Genomic DNA, 17,523 nt, shown 5'->3' on the forward strand with positions numbered 1-17,523 from the left:
CTTGAGCTTCTAAGTGAGGTGCAGAGAAAAGGTGAGAAAAGCCATCAGGTACACCAGCAGAGAAGCCATCTGTAACCGTGTCTCATTATAGAGAAAATGTGACATACTGTACGCTGTTTGACTTGAGATGAAGTCATGTCAGGCGGCATGTTCGTCTTTGGTACTGGCATAGGTTTTAAACAATTAAAGCAGCTCAAATAAAGTTAAATGACTTTTCTAAGGACATACGTACACTGGCCTTCAAACCATGACAATCTAGGCTTGCAAGTGTTTAGATTTAAGACTTATTCCTCAAGTTCAAAACATTTACCAAAAAATGTGAATGTCCCAAATATTTAAAGCTGCACTGCAATATTTTTTTTCATATTATCAATGAATCAGATGACTGTATAATGAGAAATGTGTCACTCATAATAATGACCCCCAATCTCATCAAACCCTGCAGTACCCCTCAGCCCTATGGAGCCTTTAAGCCTCCTTTAGCCCATTGCTTTGGTTTTTCAACTCACAAAAGAAGCTCTCAAAAACTTTGTTTTTAGCTGCAGTCGGCAGCTGCTTTTGGTGAAAAAAAATCTCCAATAAGGCCTCTGTGAGGTAATTGTTCAGTCCTAGCATGTATCAGCTAAAGAGCTATATATTTGCACCTAAGTGAAGACCAAAGCTGAAACCATTATCGGGTGGCTAGACACAAAAGAATGGGATTGTTGTTTTGTGTGTGCTGGATGTGTAAATAGGCATTTTCTGCTCTAAAACCTTATGATAATATGGCAGATGTTTGGCGCTCTGTAGCTCTCAAGTGTCCAAGAAATAATACAATTACAATGAAACTGACCATCCATCCATCCGTCCGTCCATCCATCCGTCCATCCATCCACCCATCCATCCATCCATCCATCCATCCATCCATTTATTTATTTTGGCTAAGCAGTGGTACGTCCGAGTAATTGAAGAACACCCTCCAGTCCCCCCTTTTTAAAAATAGGAGCCACCACCTTGGTCTGCCATTCCACTGGCACTGTCCCCAACCTCCATGCGTCATTAAAGAGGCTTGTCAACCAAGATAGTCCAACAATGTCCAGAAGCTTCAGCTTGTGGACATTGTTGGACTGGACAGTGAGCACGATATGAGCTTTATATTCCTTTCTGAAGCGTATTTTAAAACAACACCATTGCTTTTCATGGGGTGCCTCTGAATTGTTTTTACACATTGGTATTATCAAAAATGTTAGTGTTTCCACAAGAGGGCTGAGGAGATATTTGTTACACAGCCCAGATTGTGATCATTACAAAGTAAGGACTTTGGAATGAAAATGACCCATCTGGATCTGATGTTTTAGTACTTCCATTACAAAAAGTACATATAGTCATGTTATATATAGTAACCCATTAGAGTTAGCTCCTTTTCCAACTTTATTCCACACTCATTCAGTATCCCTTCAGTCATAGTGAACTTGGTGAAAGCTGTAGCTCTGGTTGTTGGTGTTGATGCTGTTGTTTGTCTGTTTTTTTTTTCTCCCAGGTTCCCACAAGAGAGAAAAAATAAACCTAGCTCTGCAGCCAAAGCTACACCATTAGGAGTGTAATGATACATTCAACTCACAGTTTGGTTTGATATGCCATACTGGATTTCTCACTTTGATATTAACACAGTATTGCAAACAAAATCAGAATAAAAACAGTCATGCATAATAACATATTTTCTGTTTGAGAGGCAAAATGTATTTACTTGTATGGCTTTTCTAGCCACTGTAAGTCGTAAACAATAAGATATATTTCACACTAAAGTGTAAAACAAAGAGATAAAGGCAGAAAATATAGGATAGCGCACTTAAACTGTAAATCTTACACTGGGGTTGTCAAATTTTAACATTACAAAATGGTTTTGCTAGTCTCACCTGTGACAAATATAGTAGTCTATAAACTGACACTGTCCTCAGCTAGAAGGTGTGACTCTGTCACTGTGATTACCCCCTACGGTGTTAAGTTTAATTCTGCCTTGTCACTGCCACAAAAAGTATGTAACAGTCAGTCCTATCTAAAAATGCATTTCCTGCAGAATATGTGTGTGACCGCTGACAGCTGAAATTGCATTGCTGAAAATACAGTAATCTTATAGCCCACATGCATTTTACTGCACAGCTCAATAACCGGGAAGTTGAAACTGTCAGAGTTGGAAGCTGCATTACTTGTTACATATGTTGCTCGAAAAGCTGGAATCCAAACTGTAACTCTATCAAAGATAGATGTTGAAATTGATTAACTGAAAATGCTTTGTACTTCAAAAAATATTGCAAAAAATATAGTAAGAATTGAATACCTGCATGAATGTCCCTCAAGAGCATAATTCTTAGACATTTGAATGGTTTCTGTAGCAACAAGGATGCAGAGGAAGTTGATCAAAAAATGTATGGAAGAAGTATAATTACTTCTGCCCAATGCTTAAAGAAATCTGTAGATAAAGTTTGGAGAGTAGTATAATTTCAAAGCAGAGTAGATTGAAGATTTTTTTTTCTATTTACTACAGTTATTGAAATTTACAAAAATCCAGCCTTGTCCAACCCCCTGATAAACTTTTGTTACCACCTAGTTGCTTTTATTTTGGAAATCCAGTCTTGTCCAGGCCCCCTAGGAAACTCCTTTTACCATCTTGGGGCTTTTATTTTGAAAATCCAAATTTGACCAGGCCCCAGATGGAAACAGGAGTTTCCCAAGTAACTAAGGACATGAAGACATTGCCAGAAAAGCTGGAAGCTAAACTGTATTACTGTCAAAGCTGGAAGTTGAGATGAACTGTCTAAAAGTGCTGAAATAAGTAATGTTATTCACTACCATTATAAGAAACAATGAAAAAAAGCACAATTTCAGTAACTTAAGTAAAACATTGAGTCCGGTTCAGGTCTCAAATATGGCATTAAAAGACATGCTTGGGCTTCAGGTCTGTTGTGTGTTGTGTTCTTACCTCAAATTAATAATCATGCATGTCTTTAGCACCTAGAATTTCTGCACAGTAATTTGCACACAGATTATTATCGAGACTCCTTTACGATCCGAGTCTTTATCGATACCACTATTGATACTTTTCTATTATTTGATGGAGAGATGAGGCGACAATACATTCTTAGCAGAACTGGTTTTGCTTTTATTGCTTAACAAGTGACTGATTCTGAACTGATTTTTTTTTTTACCTTCAATAAACATGGCTGATGCAACAGGGCCCCTATATAACATAAAACTTACATTAGCAAAAATATATCAGCAGCACTAAATGAAAAACTTTTTTTTTTCATCACTACTGTCCTTTGTAGATGTGGAGAAAACAAATCACTCACCCAAACAACTATTATTAGTTATTACTTATTTAAGTTTCTCACCATAAACAAAATTTTCTTTCTCTTGATGTTACCATCATGATGATGTTTTATTTACCTTTGCGTTAGTCATTTAACTGAACCGACCTTGAACACATAACAATGAGTCTTAATGCAACCTTGTTTATTTTGCTAACTACCTCTTATTCTGCTGATTTCATCTTAGATTTTGACATTTGATGACAATCTTTAACTGACAGAACTTGCAGCAAAGTTTGGGTGTGCTTGGATTTAAATGAAGTGACTCGACTCCAGATGTAAGGCTACGTTATAGGACCCATGGGACTTGATATCAATAAGCTCAAGCATTCTTTTTTTCATGTTTTGAAAAAAGCATAACTGGGTCTTCAATAGAACCAGGTTTCGATCCCCATCCCGAGTCAGCACACATGATAGCATAGGCCAGAATGGAAAATTTTTAATTGCCATTGAGGGATTTTCTTCTACCCTTGCCACTGCATCTGGTGATTTTGGCATATGTGATTTTGGTAATTTGGTGTATCATTAAAAAAGAGGTTGCCTAGTACAGCACAGCTTTAAATAGTGAAAAAGCAGCCTAAATCTATTGTGGAGACTACAAAAGACAACAGCAGCAACATTACTTCCTCACTTGAACTGTTTCTCAATTAGAAATGTGTCTTTTACATCAAAAGAAAGGCTCTAGTCCATGACTTTAAGATTGTTGTGCATGTTTATTTTTTTTTTCTTACTGGCACTTGACGCTGTCCTCCTCCATATCAGAATGGGGGAGATTTGGAGTTTGAGATGGAGAAAATGTGAAAGAGCAGGAGAGAAACAGTCAGCGGCTGCAGCCTCACTCATGTGAATACCGATTTGGCTACAGCTCACCTCTGGGACGCCTGCAGCAAGCCAATTACCAAGCCTCAGTCACAGAGAGAGAAAGACAGAAACACAGATTGACTGAAGCAAATAATACATCTCAGCCGCAGCTCTAGCTTCAGCTCCAATTCCAACCCCGTTATTCATTTACCACGGAATCTAACAGCACCTGGCCCTCTCCTCTTTAGTATTTCTCACTTCTCTGCTCCCCTCCAAGCACCTTGATTCCACAAAAGACTACAGGCTACGAGTGCAGCACCAGAAAGGCAGGAAGAAAAGGGATAAAAGCGGTTGCTAAATAATCCTATTTAACTCTGAAATGTGCACTGCTGCTTTTATTCTTGACACACAGCGAGCAGGCCTAGTTCAAGCCGAGTGTGGGTTGAATTGGCAAATAGAGTAAGCAGAGAGGGAGAGAGACATGTTTTGAAATGAGGCTTGAAAGGCAGCCAGTTTGCAGCTTAGGGAATCGCTAAATGTCTGCTGGGAACGATGGAGAGAGAGAGAGAGATAGGAAGAGGAGATGAAAGAGTGGAGAGAAGTCGAGTGGATGGAGGGAGCAGGAGCTGGCAGTGTTGTGAGAGGTGCAGATAAAGAAGAGGAGGGGAGGGGAAGAGTGAAGGCAGGTGGGTCAGTGTACATAAAACTGCAGGAAGAGGAGAAAAAAGATGAAGGGAGGGATGGAGGGAGAAAGGTTGCAATTTTCACACACATCCACTCCTCAAAGGGGGAAGACTGGATGTGTGAAATCCAGAGATGTGGAAACAGCCTGCTGTGAAATTTTTCCTCAGCCATCTCAGCAGTTTCTCTCAGCTCATTAGGAGTTAGAAAGGGTAAAGTCCAGGCATGATCTATTTCTTTTTTTTTTTTACCCCCTCTTTCATCTTCCTCTCTTCCTGTCCCTCCTCCTTTTCCAATCTACCATTTTACCAAGCCACGCCATATGCTGGGAGCTGTGATTACATCTTGAGATTTTGATGATGTGAATTTTAGGAAACGGTATATAAAGTTGATACTGATATTGGCTGCTTGTTTTCTGTTATGGATACATTTTTCTTACGATGACTATCTTTGATGTCATATCTTGACGTCATATTTGATATTGTGCAAAGATCTTTTTGGGTTGTCCTTCTGTTCGTCTGTCCGTCCGTCTACCCGCCCATTATCGTGAACATAATATCTCAAGACTGTGGTGAGGGATTTTCTTCAAATTTGGCACAATCATCCACTTGTAATCAAAGATGAACTCATTAGATTTTGGTGGTCATAGGTCAAAGGTCAAGATCACTTTGATCTTGTCTGTCTCATCCTTGTCAACTCAATAACTTAAGATGTCCCTTAGGGAACGTCCTCAAATTTGGCACAAATGTCTACTTGGACTCTAGAATTAACTGATTAGAATTTGGTGTTCAAAGGTCACTCTGACCTCCCAAAACATGTTTTTAGCCATAACTCAAGAATTCATATGCTCAAATTTCACACAGTGTTGAAACAAGTTTTGATATTTTATATCCAAAAGGTTAAAAGTCAACTGTGACATCATACTGTTCTGCTCAAAAAACTTTTCTGGTCATTACTCAACCTCATAATCCAGGAACAAAAGAGGAGCTATTTGGTCAGATGCAGACAGCAGCATGGCGGTAATTCTAATTTAGGCTCTTAAAGACAATACAGAGGCTGAAATGCAGTGAAGGTCCTGTTTTTGCTTTTCTCAGGTGAAGCAGACCTGGATGCTGTTTGTGAGGCATGCCTGCCCTACCTGAGCTGTAGACAACCAATCAGACTACAAGAAGCCAGCATGAGGTGAGCTCATGTCTAAGTCCTTTCATTTTGTATATAATATATTGTAGTGTTGTCACGATACTGGAATTTCTAACTTTGATATCTTGAAAATGTAGATTTTCAATACCATTTTCAATACCACAAGGAAAATTGAGGCTGACAAGACAACAATGACTTTTCTTTTCTTGGTTTGTAGTAGAAAAGCAGAATGACTGTAATAAACATTAACAATAAAAGAAAGTGCATTGATTAAAAATAAAACAAAAGTTAAAAGTTAGTCCAGCTTCATTACTCAAATAGTGTATCAATGTTGCCATGTGAAGAGACAAAATAAAAGTCATGTACATATATGCATTTTTTCTAACCAAAACATCATGTGTGTCTATAAGGCGTAATAAATATGCATCCTCAAAGTAATGAGAAAGGAAATAAAGGTTATGTTTTTGTTGTTTTTTAAAAAATATAGCCTGCATTGTTCATCCACATTTTCTGCATAATCACCACAAACTATCGATTAGCAGAAAAAATGTAAAATCCTCAGTACTAACGTGGATGGTGTCCTCACACACATGCATGTGCGCCCTCAGGCTGGATCTAAATCGTAATCCTCCAGACTTGCGGACTGGTCCCCGGTGGACCCTCAGTCATACTGTGACACGTCTGAAGTGCTGAAATCAAGTCCTTGAGGTTGCTGCTAAAACTGTTAGTTTTGTTATCCATTAATCTACCAGTTATTTTCTTGATTAACACGTTGATTATTTGCTCTATAAAATGTCAGAAAATATTAAATTATTACAATTTCCTTAAAGTCCATAGTAAAGTCTTGAAAGCACCTTTTTTTCTGACAGTCCAAAACTCAAAGATATTTAATTTACCATCGCATAAGATATAGAAAAGAAAGCTGGAACAGAGAATGTGTTGCACTTTTTCTGATGAAATTGTGAAATGATTATCAACAGTCGTCAGTTAATTTTCTGATTATTGGCTAATCGTTGGCTAATGCTTGCAGTTATAAGATACAGTTGATGACAGATACCCATAAATGAAGGCAATGTCCTTCCCACAGCGGCCGTAGGTTCGATTCCAGCTCGCGGCCCTTTGCTGCATGTCATCCCCTCTCTCTCCCCGTTTCACACTATCAGCCTTCTGTCCTGTCTAATAAAGGCAAAAATGTCAAAAAAAAAAAAATCTTAAAAAAAAAAAGAATGTGAGTAGACATAAGCGTTGTATTTAGCTCCTTAACGCTGGCTGTCCATGGTGCTGAATATTATACTAAATACACTTTAAAGTAACTGCATATTTAACTGTCTGTAAGCCATGATATACATTAAACATGCCTAAATCACAAAGCGTGAGTGCCGTGAAGGTCATAAAGAAATATTCCACTCAGAGTCGTTAAGTATTAAAAAATCAAGCTTAATCTGCAGTGAACAGTCTACAACCTTTTGCGGGCTGCTCTTTATAATTTATGTGACTTGGGAGAAATCAGTTTAAGAATGTTAATTGATTAATTCACCTGCTTCTCGAGGCAGCTCATATTAAAACCTAAAATAAAGCAATGGTTTTCTCCTGTTAGTTTCATGAATATGCAGGTCATCTACTGAGGGTGTCATTTTGTCATCACTTCTATCTTAAACCTACTGTCTGTAAGGCTGTGACAAACAACATACACACCATAAATAAAAAAGAAAACAGAAGATAGGCAGTCATTTCTAAATATGTCCTTGGTATGGCGGTTAGGGTCACGAGCTTACCCTAAGATGTTTTCACTAAGTATATTTAAGGGGCCTGTATACTTAGAATTGTAGTCAGAAATATTTAAGGGATGGTCAAAACTTCAGTAACCCCCTTACCACCTCAGGTTAGTGGGGGTGCTGCATTTGATCTAAACTGACGGTCTGATTTCTCATCACGATTGGTCAGCTGTGCAGAGGTGAGACAGGAGCCAGGGTTTGAATGGCTCTCTCTAGCTCTCTTTTTTGCTCTCTTGTTACACAATTATTTCCTTCACTTTTTGTGTAAACAAGAAAGTGCAACACTTTTAGTGTCTTCCAGGAGAGACTGTCTGATGTATGCGTATTTCAACCATAAACACTTTTAACTTCCAACATGGTCTGATTGCCCTTCTAAGACCCTGACATACCAAACCGAATGTCATCTTTGGTCAGTATTGGGCCATAGGTGAGCGTACGTCACCTTAGATTTTATGGCGTGTCTGCACCATTGGCACAAGTCGGCTGTTTGCTTCTTTCAGATAATTCAGTATGTTGACTGGGCATCGGGCCCGACAGAGCCCGAATTAAACCACCCTGATTAGCAGTTTAGTTCAGCACAGGATAAGAGAAAAGGTAAGATCACGTTCTTAGCCATTGAGCTCTTCAGTAGAAACGGTTCATGACTGTGTTATTGTTCACTGACACACAGTAAAAATGCTTTGTTCTTTCATCATTTGGCTGTAATGCTAAGGTGTTAACTTGCTAACTGGTGTCTTAAAATCATCTTGTTGGCCTTCTGGTTTCTCTTTTTTAGTGACAATTACGGGTTGCCGTCTGCTGGTACGAGGTGTTATCTTCTCTCATGCAGGCGCACAATGTACCAGCTAGTTGGCCGTCGGTTCAGTTGTGTTTAGGCAAAACTTTGTTGCCACTAGCTCCTTTATGTCAGTTTGGTGTGTCTGGGCCTGAAGGACTAATTTCAGTCGATCATACCTCCGTATTTAAGTACTTTTCATTCATAAAAAAGGATGATAGAGGATGTTGAGTAAATTAGTTTCTAGTCAAACTGTAGGACTGTGAATTAAGGTTAGTGAACCTGCTGTGTTCTGCGTATGTTTTGCTCTGTCTGTCTTTGGATTACAGGAAGATATTTTTTCATACCACAGATATAATGCACTATAGCAAAACGCTGACCAGAAGTAATCCTCTTCCCATGTTTCTCTCATTCCTCTTAACAGCGTTTTCCAACACTTAATCCAGGTGGATCCTGATGCCTTCTGGTTCACTCTAAATGAGCTGCACTGCCCGTCCTCCTACATCCCTCCCCACCCCGACCTCCATCCAGTGCAGCTAAACGGATTGGACCGACCAAGGGACGAGTACTCGGACAATGTTCTGAAGCTGATAAGAGAGGAGTTTGGCTGAGTTGCCCAGATGGTCAACCAGCCAGTCGGCTAATGAGCCAGTGAGTGATGTGATTGACTCGTCTCTCTCGTGGACAGCTTATTGAACTCTGACTTCAACAGGTCCGTTTCCTGAGAGAGAAATCTGACAGTTGTGCCAAAAAAACAGCCATCTGATATGGTTGTGATAACCTTCACGCTCTCCACAGCTCTGATAAGCAGTGAGGCACAAAGAGAAAATGTCAATGAAGCAGCTCACTGCTGCAGGTAAAGCACCACTCTTGACAGAAGACATGCAGTCACAGTGCTGATGCTTTTATTTCATGTGAAGGCTCTGACACACACTATATGCAAATATTGTGTTTGCTGTTCCTTTTATTTCTTTATTTTTTAAAGAAATATTTCTACTTGGAGCTACCTTGCAGGGTTGAATTATTCCACCTGTAGTTTCAGAGCAGTCCTGAACATGTGAGACTTTTACACAGGTTAACTTGGCTGTTGGTGACCCCAATAGAGAGATTTGTTACCTTGAAGCATTCTTAATTATTTGTTAAACATTAAGCACTTGAAGAAAGTATACGTAGAGGCTCAAATGTTATTGGCACCAACTAAACATTTACAAACTCAAATGTCTATCCAGTCTGATAATGATTTTCCTTTAAAGTCTTTAAAACAGTATGATGAGCTCACGTCATCAGGTTGGTCTTACCAGGCTAGGATTCTACAGCATATGTGAATAAAGCTCTGTAAAGGCCTTTGTGGCTCCTGAGGAAGTGATGTCATCTGAGTCGGCGTTGGTTTGGGCTGCAGAGTACATGTTTAAAGATGAAAGGAAAAAAATCTAAGAGTATGGAGTTAGAGAAAAGTGAGTTCACTAGACTACTGTAACTCTTTTTCCTTTTTGATGCACAAATTGAAGGAACTGAATGATTACATTTCACAGCAATTGTATATTTTGTTATTAATTTGATTGATTGATTAAATGACTAGTTGATTGGTTTGTTGGATGGCTGGTCGGTTGGTCTGTAGGTAGATTGATTGTTTGGTTAGTTGGCTAGATGGTCGGTTGGTTGATTAACTGATTGATTGTTGGGCTGGCTGGTCGGTTATTCGGTTTGTTGGTTAATGGGTTGATTAGTTGGCTGGATAGTCGGTTGGTCTGTTGGTGGATTGAGAGATTATTTGGCTGGCTGGTTGGTTCGTTGATTGATTAATTCATTGATTGTTTGGCTGGCTGGTTGGTTTGCTGGCTGATTGGTTGGCTGGCTGGTTAGTTGCTGGATTCATTGATCAGTTGATTGGTGTTGCTACTCAGAGGATGGAGGAACTCTTTTTGAGCTATTCTGCCACCCACATCATATATGCTGTCAGCAAAAGATGTGCCAGCTTGAAGGTAACAGGGTGCACCAGGTTGTGCAACTAAGGGGGAATTGAACGCCTCATGACAGGGATAGTGGCCAATCTATCATTGTACCTGTTATCAGTCAGAGCCCTACAGGGTGCTTGTGATGTTTAAATGAAGGAAACAGGAAGCCCCCTCCATTATCTCATCACCTCAGCGATGTGAGAACCCGCAGCCTCCCCACCTCATCGCTCCATAATGAATGTATGAGCCTTCTTGTGTGAAACAAGATCGCCATGTGTTTTGTATTTAGCTGGCCTGGCTTAATGCTAGTGAGCGCGGCACAGTGCCTCTTTATCTCCTGCTGTGCTGTTGCTATTTATCCTGCTGCCAGTGCTGACAATAGCACCATTAGTCATCAGCAGCGATGGGAGTGGGGCTTTGGCAGCACCTATTACACACAGGCGACTGCCTAATATCGTTTCTCCTTAATGCACACGGACAGACACTCGCACAGAGCGGGGGCCAAAAGCTAAACCACAGCTGATGTAGAACTAAACAAACACCCACAATAATCCTGCAGATATAAATGTGTAACGACTGTCCAGGAGGGTCAAAATGAAATCTAAGCTTAGTGTGGCTTTTACCTTTTTTCATCTCTAAATCAATGTGAAAATGACCACTGTTGTTTCATATACAATTTATTTCATTTGATAAAGCCATACACTTAGTGTGAGACCAAACATTCTAGAAGAAATGTACATTTTCCCTCTTTTTTTTTACAGTTATCTCTTCTTTACAAAATCAAAGTTACTTGTTAAAAAACAAAAAAACAATCCCGCTGATCACTCCACCATCCACTAAAACTCCCTCCCAGTCTGCAGGGACTGCCAACATTAATACCCCTTTCCCATCAAATTAGCTCTTCAACCAGTTCTGTTCAGGATTCTAGGAACTTTGGTGAACCAGCCCGCATTGCCACCAGTTTAGAATCAAATCATTGTGATCAACAGGTTTACCTGCGAACTTTTATTCAGTCAGTGCAGATATTTGTTTTTACCCCGAAAAACAAGTATGGACAAACAATCATCAGACCACTGCGCAATTTTTTGCACTCTATTTTTCACTCTACATTGTTGCCTTCTCCATCCTCCTTTACAACCTGTAGAATATGACACGCCCACTGACGTCATCACGGGTTGCACTTAAGGTTAAGAAAAACCTGCAATTTTTAATGCATCTGCAATAGCAATAACTGTGGCTGGAGGCATTATATTTTCAGTGGTCAAAGATCAAGGTCGCTGTGAGCTTGTTTGTCTCATTCAACATACCAGAAGAATTTATTGAGGATTTTTTTCAAATTTGGCACAAATGATTAGACTTTGGTGGTCAAAGGTCAAGGTCACGTTGACATTGGATATGTCAGTTATTGTGAAAGTGATATCTTAACAACACCTTGAGAGAATTTCTTCAAATTTGGCACAGGCATCCACTTGGACACAAGAATGAACTGATTGGAATTTGGTGGTAGAGGGTTTACTGTGACCTCACAAACCATGCTTTTGGCCATTAATCAAGAATTCATACGCTAATTATGACAAAATTTTATACAAAGGTGTAAAAGGATAAAATTATTAAGTGATAACAATTTAGATCCACAAGGCCAAAGGTCAAGGTCACTGTGACATCACAATGCTCCAGCTGAGAACCAACTTTTCTGATTCTGAACCAGTGTTTCTTGTCGAAATGCTCTGAACATATCAAAATTAGGTGCGGGAACCAGAACAGAAGCAGGTCCATTTTGGTGGAAAAGGGGTATGAACAGGAGCTCTGTAGTTCTTCTAATTGATAATACAGAGAAGTGAAGCCCCACAAGGCCTTGAGACAGACTATATGTTGAGGCAGCATGGATGGCCAATTTCAGTATTTCCTTAACATTTCCCTTTTACAAGCATCTAAGCAAGAGATTATCAAGTGGCAGAAGTAAAATGACCACTCAAATCTTTTTAGACCCAAAGTCCCAAACTGCACAAAATGAATCCCACGTCCAAGCTCATTTAAAACACAGCAACACTCATGTTTGCGGCCCTGCACATAAAGTACAGTAGTTTAAGAAACACTGCTTAAGTACTAAGATACATAAGGGGAACCCCTTTCTGAGCAGCTATGAAGAGAATATGTCATTCATCTGTCTGTACAGCACTTCTGGAGAGCAGTAAAGCAACGCAAAACTATTTGACAGGACTTGTAAAGTAGAAAAAAATATTCTGAACAAAATGGACAATTAACCGAATAAATAAATGAGAAAAACATCCTTAACACACTATCTTTGTGTATGGTTGGTTGAAAAAGTTTTTAAGAAAATTACTGAACATGCACTCACTGTATTCCATATTATACAGTCATATATACAGAGAGGATTAGAGGCTTGTAGTGGAGAGGATTGAGGCTTTTTTAAATGATTGATGAGCACTGGGTCAGAGCATCGGAATAAGGGAAACTAAGCTGGGGATAGGAGTACAGCACTGCTCTTCCCAAAAAAGTTTCTTGCACCAAGATCACATTTCTTCCATTGATTTTTAGTCACTGGGTGGATTAAGAGGCACACCGAGTCAGATTTTTAATTTAGTGGCACAGATTTTGGTCTTTTCATGGCTTTCCAAACAGGTGGGCTCCACATGGAACAACACGATTGATTCCTCTCAGCCTGAACAGCCATGAATGGATTGAACCTGCAGCATATGGAGGGTGAACAAAAATCACTTTTTTTTGTTTGGCTGCAAATTCATAAGCTCAAAAGTGCTGCGGGGGGGGGATATACAGCTTGTGGTGTTGCTTTGTTTGACTTGTGCACAAATAGGGAAGAAATTTATCCACAGTATTTCCTCCAGATGAATTGAGGCCGTATGTGTCCTTGATGAGCACTGCTGCTCTGGGACCTTGATTGTTTCTGCTGGAGAAAGCATGCCCCCCCCCGTGAGTAAACACAGAATAGCTGAATTTTGGGTGCATACAGATTTTTGCTCCATATTCATGTGCATTATATGGGCACACAAAAAGATGCAAAGAAGCTAGTGCTCTTGATAAAAAAAAAGCTCGACTCGACGAGATTTCCAGGGAAGAATTACTGACGTTTCATTCAGTGCACTCTCAGAATAAAAGGAACATTTTCTTTTACTGGGCAAAGACCTAGTTACAACAGATATACCTTTTGTCTGAGGGTGCATGGAATGAGAGAGTAAGGCAGTGGAAGAAGTGTGAGCCTGAAAGCGGGATTGTGTCATTTACAGTATCTAAAGTACAAGAACAGAGCATGGGTTGATATTAAGTCTTTTCTTTTTTTTTGTCAGTGCTGAGACCAGAAACAGTAGAGCTGCTTAGATGTGCACATCAGCCCCCCTCGCTGAATGACGTGAAGCCAGGCTTTACAGACAGTGAGCAGTCCAAACCAGACCCGTGCACAGTGAGAAAAAGCTACACTCCCCAGCACAGTTTACAGCGCTGTGCTCTCAACAAGCCGTACTGTACATTTCTAATGATTCTGGATTTGTGCACACGCCCACTGCCTACACTGCATGGGAAGAATAGCTTTTTATGCTGTGACACACATCATGTTATGCAATCCTTGTGTAATCTATCGCTTAGATGTCGTAAGCCAACATCTACAGCGTGCAGCTGGGCTCGTTGGTGCAGTCATTGTGGCTGTGGTTACTGTCCACGTCCCTCTTCCTCAGCTCTCTGCCTGCCTTGTGCTGCTGACTGCTGCTGCCGCTGTGGCTGTGGCCGTGGTGGGCCGGTGATGAAGGCCGCTTGGCGTGCTCCTGGTGGTGCCCGTGATTCTGGTGATGGCCGTGAGCGTGCTCTTTGGCCCCGATGTGAGACCCTGCGTCACCCCCGTCATCAAAGGCCACTCCTCCCTTAGTGTCGTCCAGGGCCTCGAAGTTGTCATTGCTGTTGATGATGTCGCTTTCTGGCACCACCTGCAGGTACGCTCTGACACGGTGGTGGCGGGCACCGGCGTCGTCGCTGAAGTCAATGACGCGGCATTCGTAGGTTCCCTCATCAGATGGCTTGACCCGGGAGAGGCGGAGTTTATGGGAGATGTTGCTCCCTACAACCTTCACAACCTGGCAGAGGTAGAAGAAATAAAAAGAGAAAAGAAAGAAAAATTATGAGACTAAAATTTGTAAAATCATTCTTAGTAGTTGCTAACTTGAATAACATTTCTTTTTGTCATATTTGCTGAAGCTGTTACTACAGTAGTAGAGTTTATGAGACAGTGGGGGAAAAAATTCCCACGTCTCATTGTGGCCCTTTTAATTGCTTTATTGCATGTAAATAAAAACAAACAATCGGCCAAGGAATCTGTAATCCAGCTGTCAATCATGTGAACTGCGCTCAAACTGTCCAACTAGGCAGTGCTTATCAAGTATCAGTCTGTTACTGCATTGCTTATTTTTTGCCTCATTGTTCTCAGAAATATATTTTAGTGTAAAATGAGAAAGTTTGTGACCCAGCCGCCAAGTTGAAAACTGTCGATCTAAAACAAAGCACTGCTAACCTTCCAGAGCAAACTTTCCCATTTTACACTAAAAAAAAACAAAAAATCGGCCTCTGTAACTGCATTACCTGTTTCGTGCCTTAAATTTTTTCAGAAACAAGAATGATTGCTCCAGCCGTTGGGCAGTGCTTCATTTTGGTTCGACTGTTTTCAACATGGTGGCCAGGTCAGTGCTGGTTAGTTTTGCAGTTAACTGCCACTTGTGACCAGCCGCAGTGGATTCAGGAAAAATGCCATTAGAAGGACTGTGAGGTGGAAGGAAAATATTGTTTTTTCACTGACTATCTATCTCATGTACTACTGTGTGAAAAGTGGTGGTTTCAGCAAATATGCCTTTTTTTAAGTTATGTTTTTTATTTTTTTAAATGAGTTCCCGTAACTTTTGCTGAACAGCCACTGTTGTGGTCACAAGTGGCAGTTATGGGACAATGGTTAGCCTAAAGCTAAAATGTATTGTAGCCTGACACAAACAGAAGCTGGGTGACTACTCTGACAGTATACAGTATATACTTAAAAAGCAGCATCGATCTAAAATTTGCTACAATTGTTGAACATTAGCTTCTGGTCACATCAGACCAAGTAAAGACATGGCAACAAGTTTACTGACTGAGTTTATCGAATTGGGCAAATTTGTATTTTCTTCTCTTTTTTATTTTGCATTTTGAAGAGGATGAACAAGCTGTGTCTTCTTTGTGAATGAACTTTTACTTCATGCTAAAACCTTATGTAAAGATGTTAAGCTTCTGATGGCTGCAGCAGAAGACAGAGGGGGGCGTTTTCAATGTTGTTGCAAACAACAACAAAATCATTAATTGCAAGTAGATCATATTTTTCTGAAACAGTTCGGAATTTGTCATCAGATCTATTTCATTCATGGTCAACATCTAACGCGGTGCTTCAACACAAACACAGCAGACAAAGAGTGTGTAATGCAAATGTGCGCTGGAGCACTGCAGAAACATCTGTCATAGTAACCATTGGACCATCAAAATGATTCATGCCCTCCAGTGTCAATTGTTAGATCCACATCAGTTTAACATGTAAATGTTCTTGGGCTGTGGCTTGTCTCTTACCAAATAAAAATCAGTATCCAAAGAGGGTCTGCTCTGTTTTCTGCTGGCTTTGTCTTTTGGTTACTGTCCTTATGCTTTGTATTTTTATTTCTCTCTTGCTGCTTCTTCACAATGTCCTTCTTTGTCTTCCTGTGTTTATCTCTTTCTGTCTATCAGCCTATCTTTGCTAGCCTGTCCCTCATAGTCTTTGCCCTTAGCTGCATGCATAGCTGAAGATGAGCCTTCAAAAGGAAATACCTGCAGCATCACAGCAGATGCATGAGACTAAAAGAAGAGCCAGATTTTACCCAGGTACCACACACAAACACTTACTGTTTAAAGGTCATGGCATAGTATGTTGTTCAAAATGGCACACAAAAAAAATCATACTATAGTATGTTGTCCAAAATATCAAAAAAGTCATACTACAAGACGTATACTAGTATACATAGTATACTATGTCCTCCAAAATGTCTTAATAAAATCATATATATACTATGTTGTCCAAAATGTCATAAAAAAGCAGAAGTCTAGTATGTCATCCAAAATAAAAAAAAAAAGTCACAGCGTACTATGTTATCCAAAATTTCATGAAAAAGTCAAAGTATACTATGTCGTCCAAAATGTCGTAAAAAAGCCATGTCATAGTATGTTGTCCAAAGTGGTGCAAAAAAAGTCATGTTGTAGTACAATATCCAAAGTGGCTACACAGTCAAAGTACACTATGTCATCCAAAATGTCATAATAAAGTCATAGTAGAGTATATTGTCCAAAATGGTACAAAGAGTCATACTGTACCATGTTGTCCAAAATGATATAAAAAAATTAATACTATAGTATCTCATCCAAGATATCATAAAAAAGTCATAGTATAGTATGTCGTCTAACATATCATAAAAAAGTCATGCTATAGTATTTCGTCCAAAAAAACATTAAAATGTCATAATACAGTATGCCATCCAAACTGTCCTTCAAAATCAAAGTAAAGTATGTATGGTAAAATTAGAATATAGTAGAATTACAATTGGGATTTTTGAGATCAATACCGATTTTATAGAGGAAAAATTTACCATATGGCGATCGATATAGTGAATTTTTGAGCTGGAATGAAAATAGATCATTTCGATGTGGATTTTGCACGGATTTTGCACCAATATGACTATTCAAAAGTACTCAGAAGGCTGCTTTCTAAACAAACAACTTTTATTTAACAATTTACTTATTTAATATTACACACAAACAAAAATAAAGAATAAATAGAAATAAAACAATCAGTACTGTATGTATCAAAGTCAAAGTTTAGTATGTCTTCTAAAATGGCACAAAAAAGTCGTACTATAGTAATGCATCCAAAATGTCATAAACAAAAATCATACTATACAATGTTGTCCAAAATGGTTTATAAAATTAATAGTACAGTATGTCCACAATGGCATAAAAAAAGTCATAGTATACTATGT

At 39.5% G+C, this 17,523-nt stretch overlaps 2 protein-coding genes across 2 annotated transcripts in view; one reads left to right on the top strand and one right to left on the bottom strand.

Moving 5' to 3' along the window:
* The window catches only part of tti1 (TELO2 interacting protein 1), a 30,825-nt gene extending 21,384 nt beyond the window's left edge, over positions 1 to 9,441 (top strand). The window contains exons 13-14 of the mRNA XM_042491944.1: positions 5,924 to 6,011; positions 8,944 to 9,441. Coding sequence (XP_042347878.1) covers positions 5,924 to 6,011; positions 8,944 to 9,130 — 275 coding nt within the window. The 3' untranslated portion in view covers positions 9,131 to 9,441. The remainder of the gene's footprint in view (positions 1 to 5,923; positions 6,012 to 8,943) is intronic.
* A 1,892-nt stretch (positions 9,442 to 11,333) lies between these two features.
* LOC121947259 (V-set and transmembrane domain-containing protein 2-like protein) overlaps positions 11,334 to 17,523 on the bottom strand; it is a 92,965-nt gene continuing 86,775 nt past the window's right edge. The window contains exon 4 of the mRNA XM_042492227.1: positions 11,334 to 14,577. Within this exon, the coding sequence (XP_042348161.1) occupies positions 14,113 to 14,577 (465 nt within the window). The 3' untranslated portion in view covers positions 11,334 to 14,112. The remainder of the gene's footprint in view (positions 14,578 to 17,523) is intronic.

The sequence above is a fragment of the Plectropomus leopardus genome, chromosome 8 (genome assembly GCF_008729295.1).
Source record: "Plectropomus leopardus isolate mb chromosome 8, YSFRI_Pleo_2.0, whole genome shotgun sequence".
Taxonomy (NCBI): Eukaryota; Metazoa; Chordata; class Actinopteri; order Perciformes; family Serranidae; genus Plectropomus; species Plectropomus leopardus.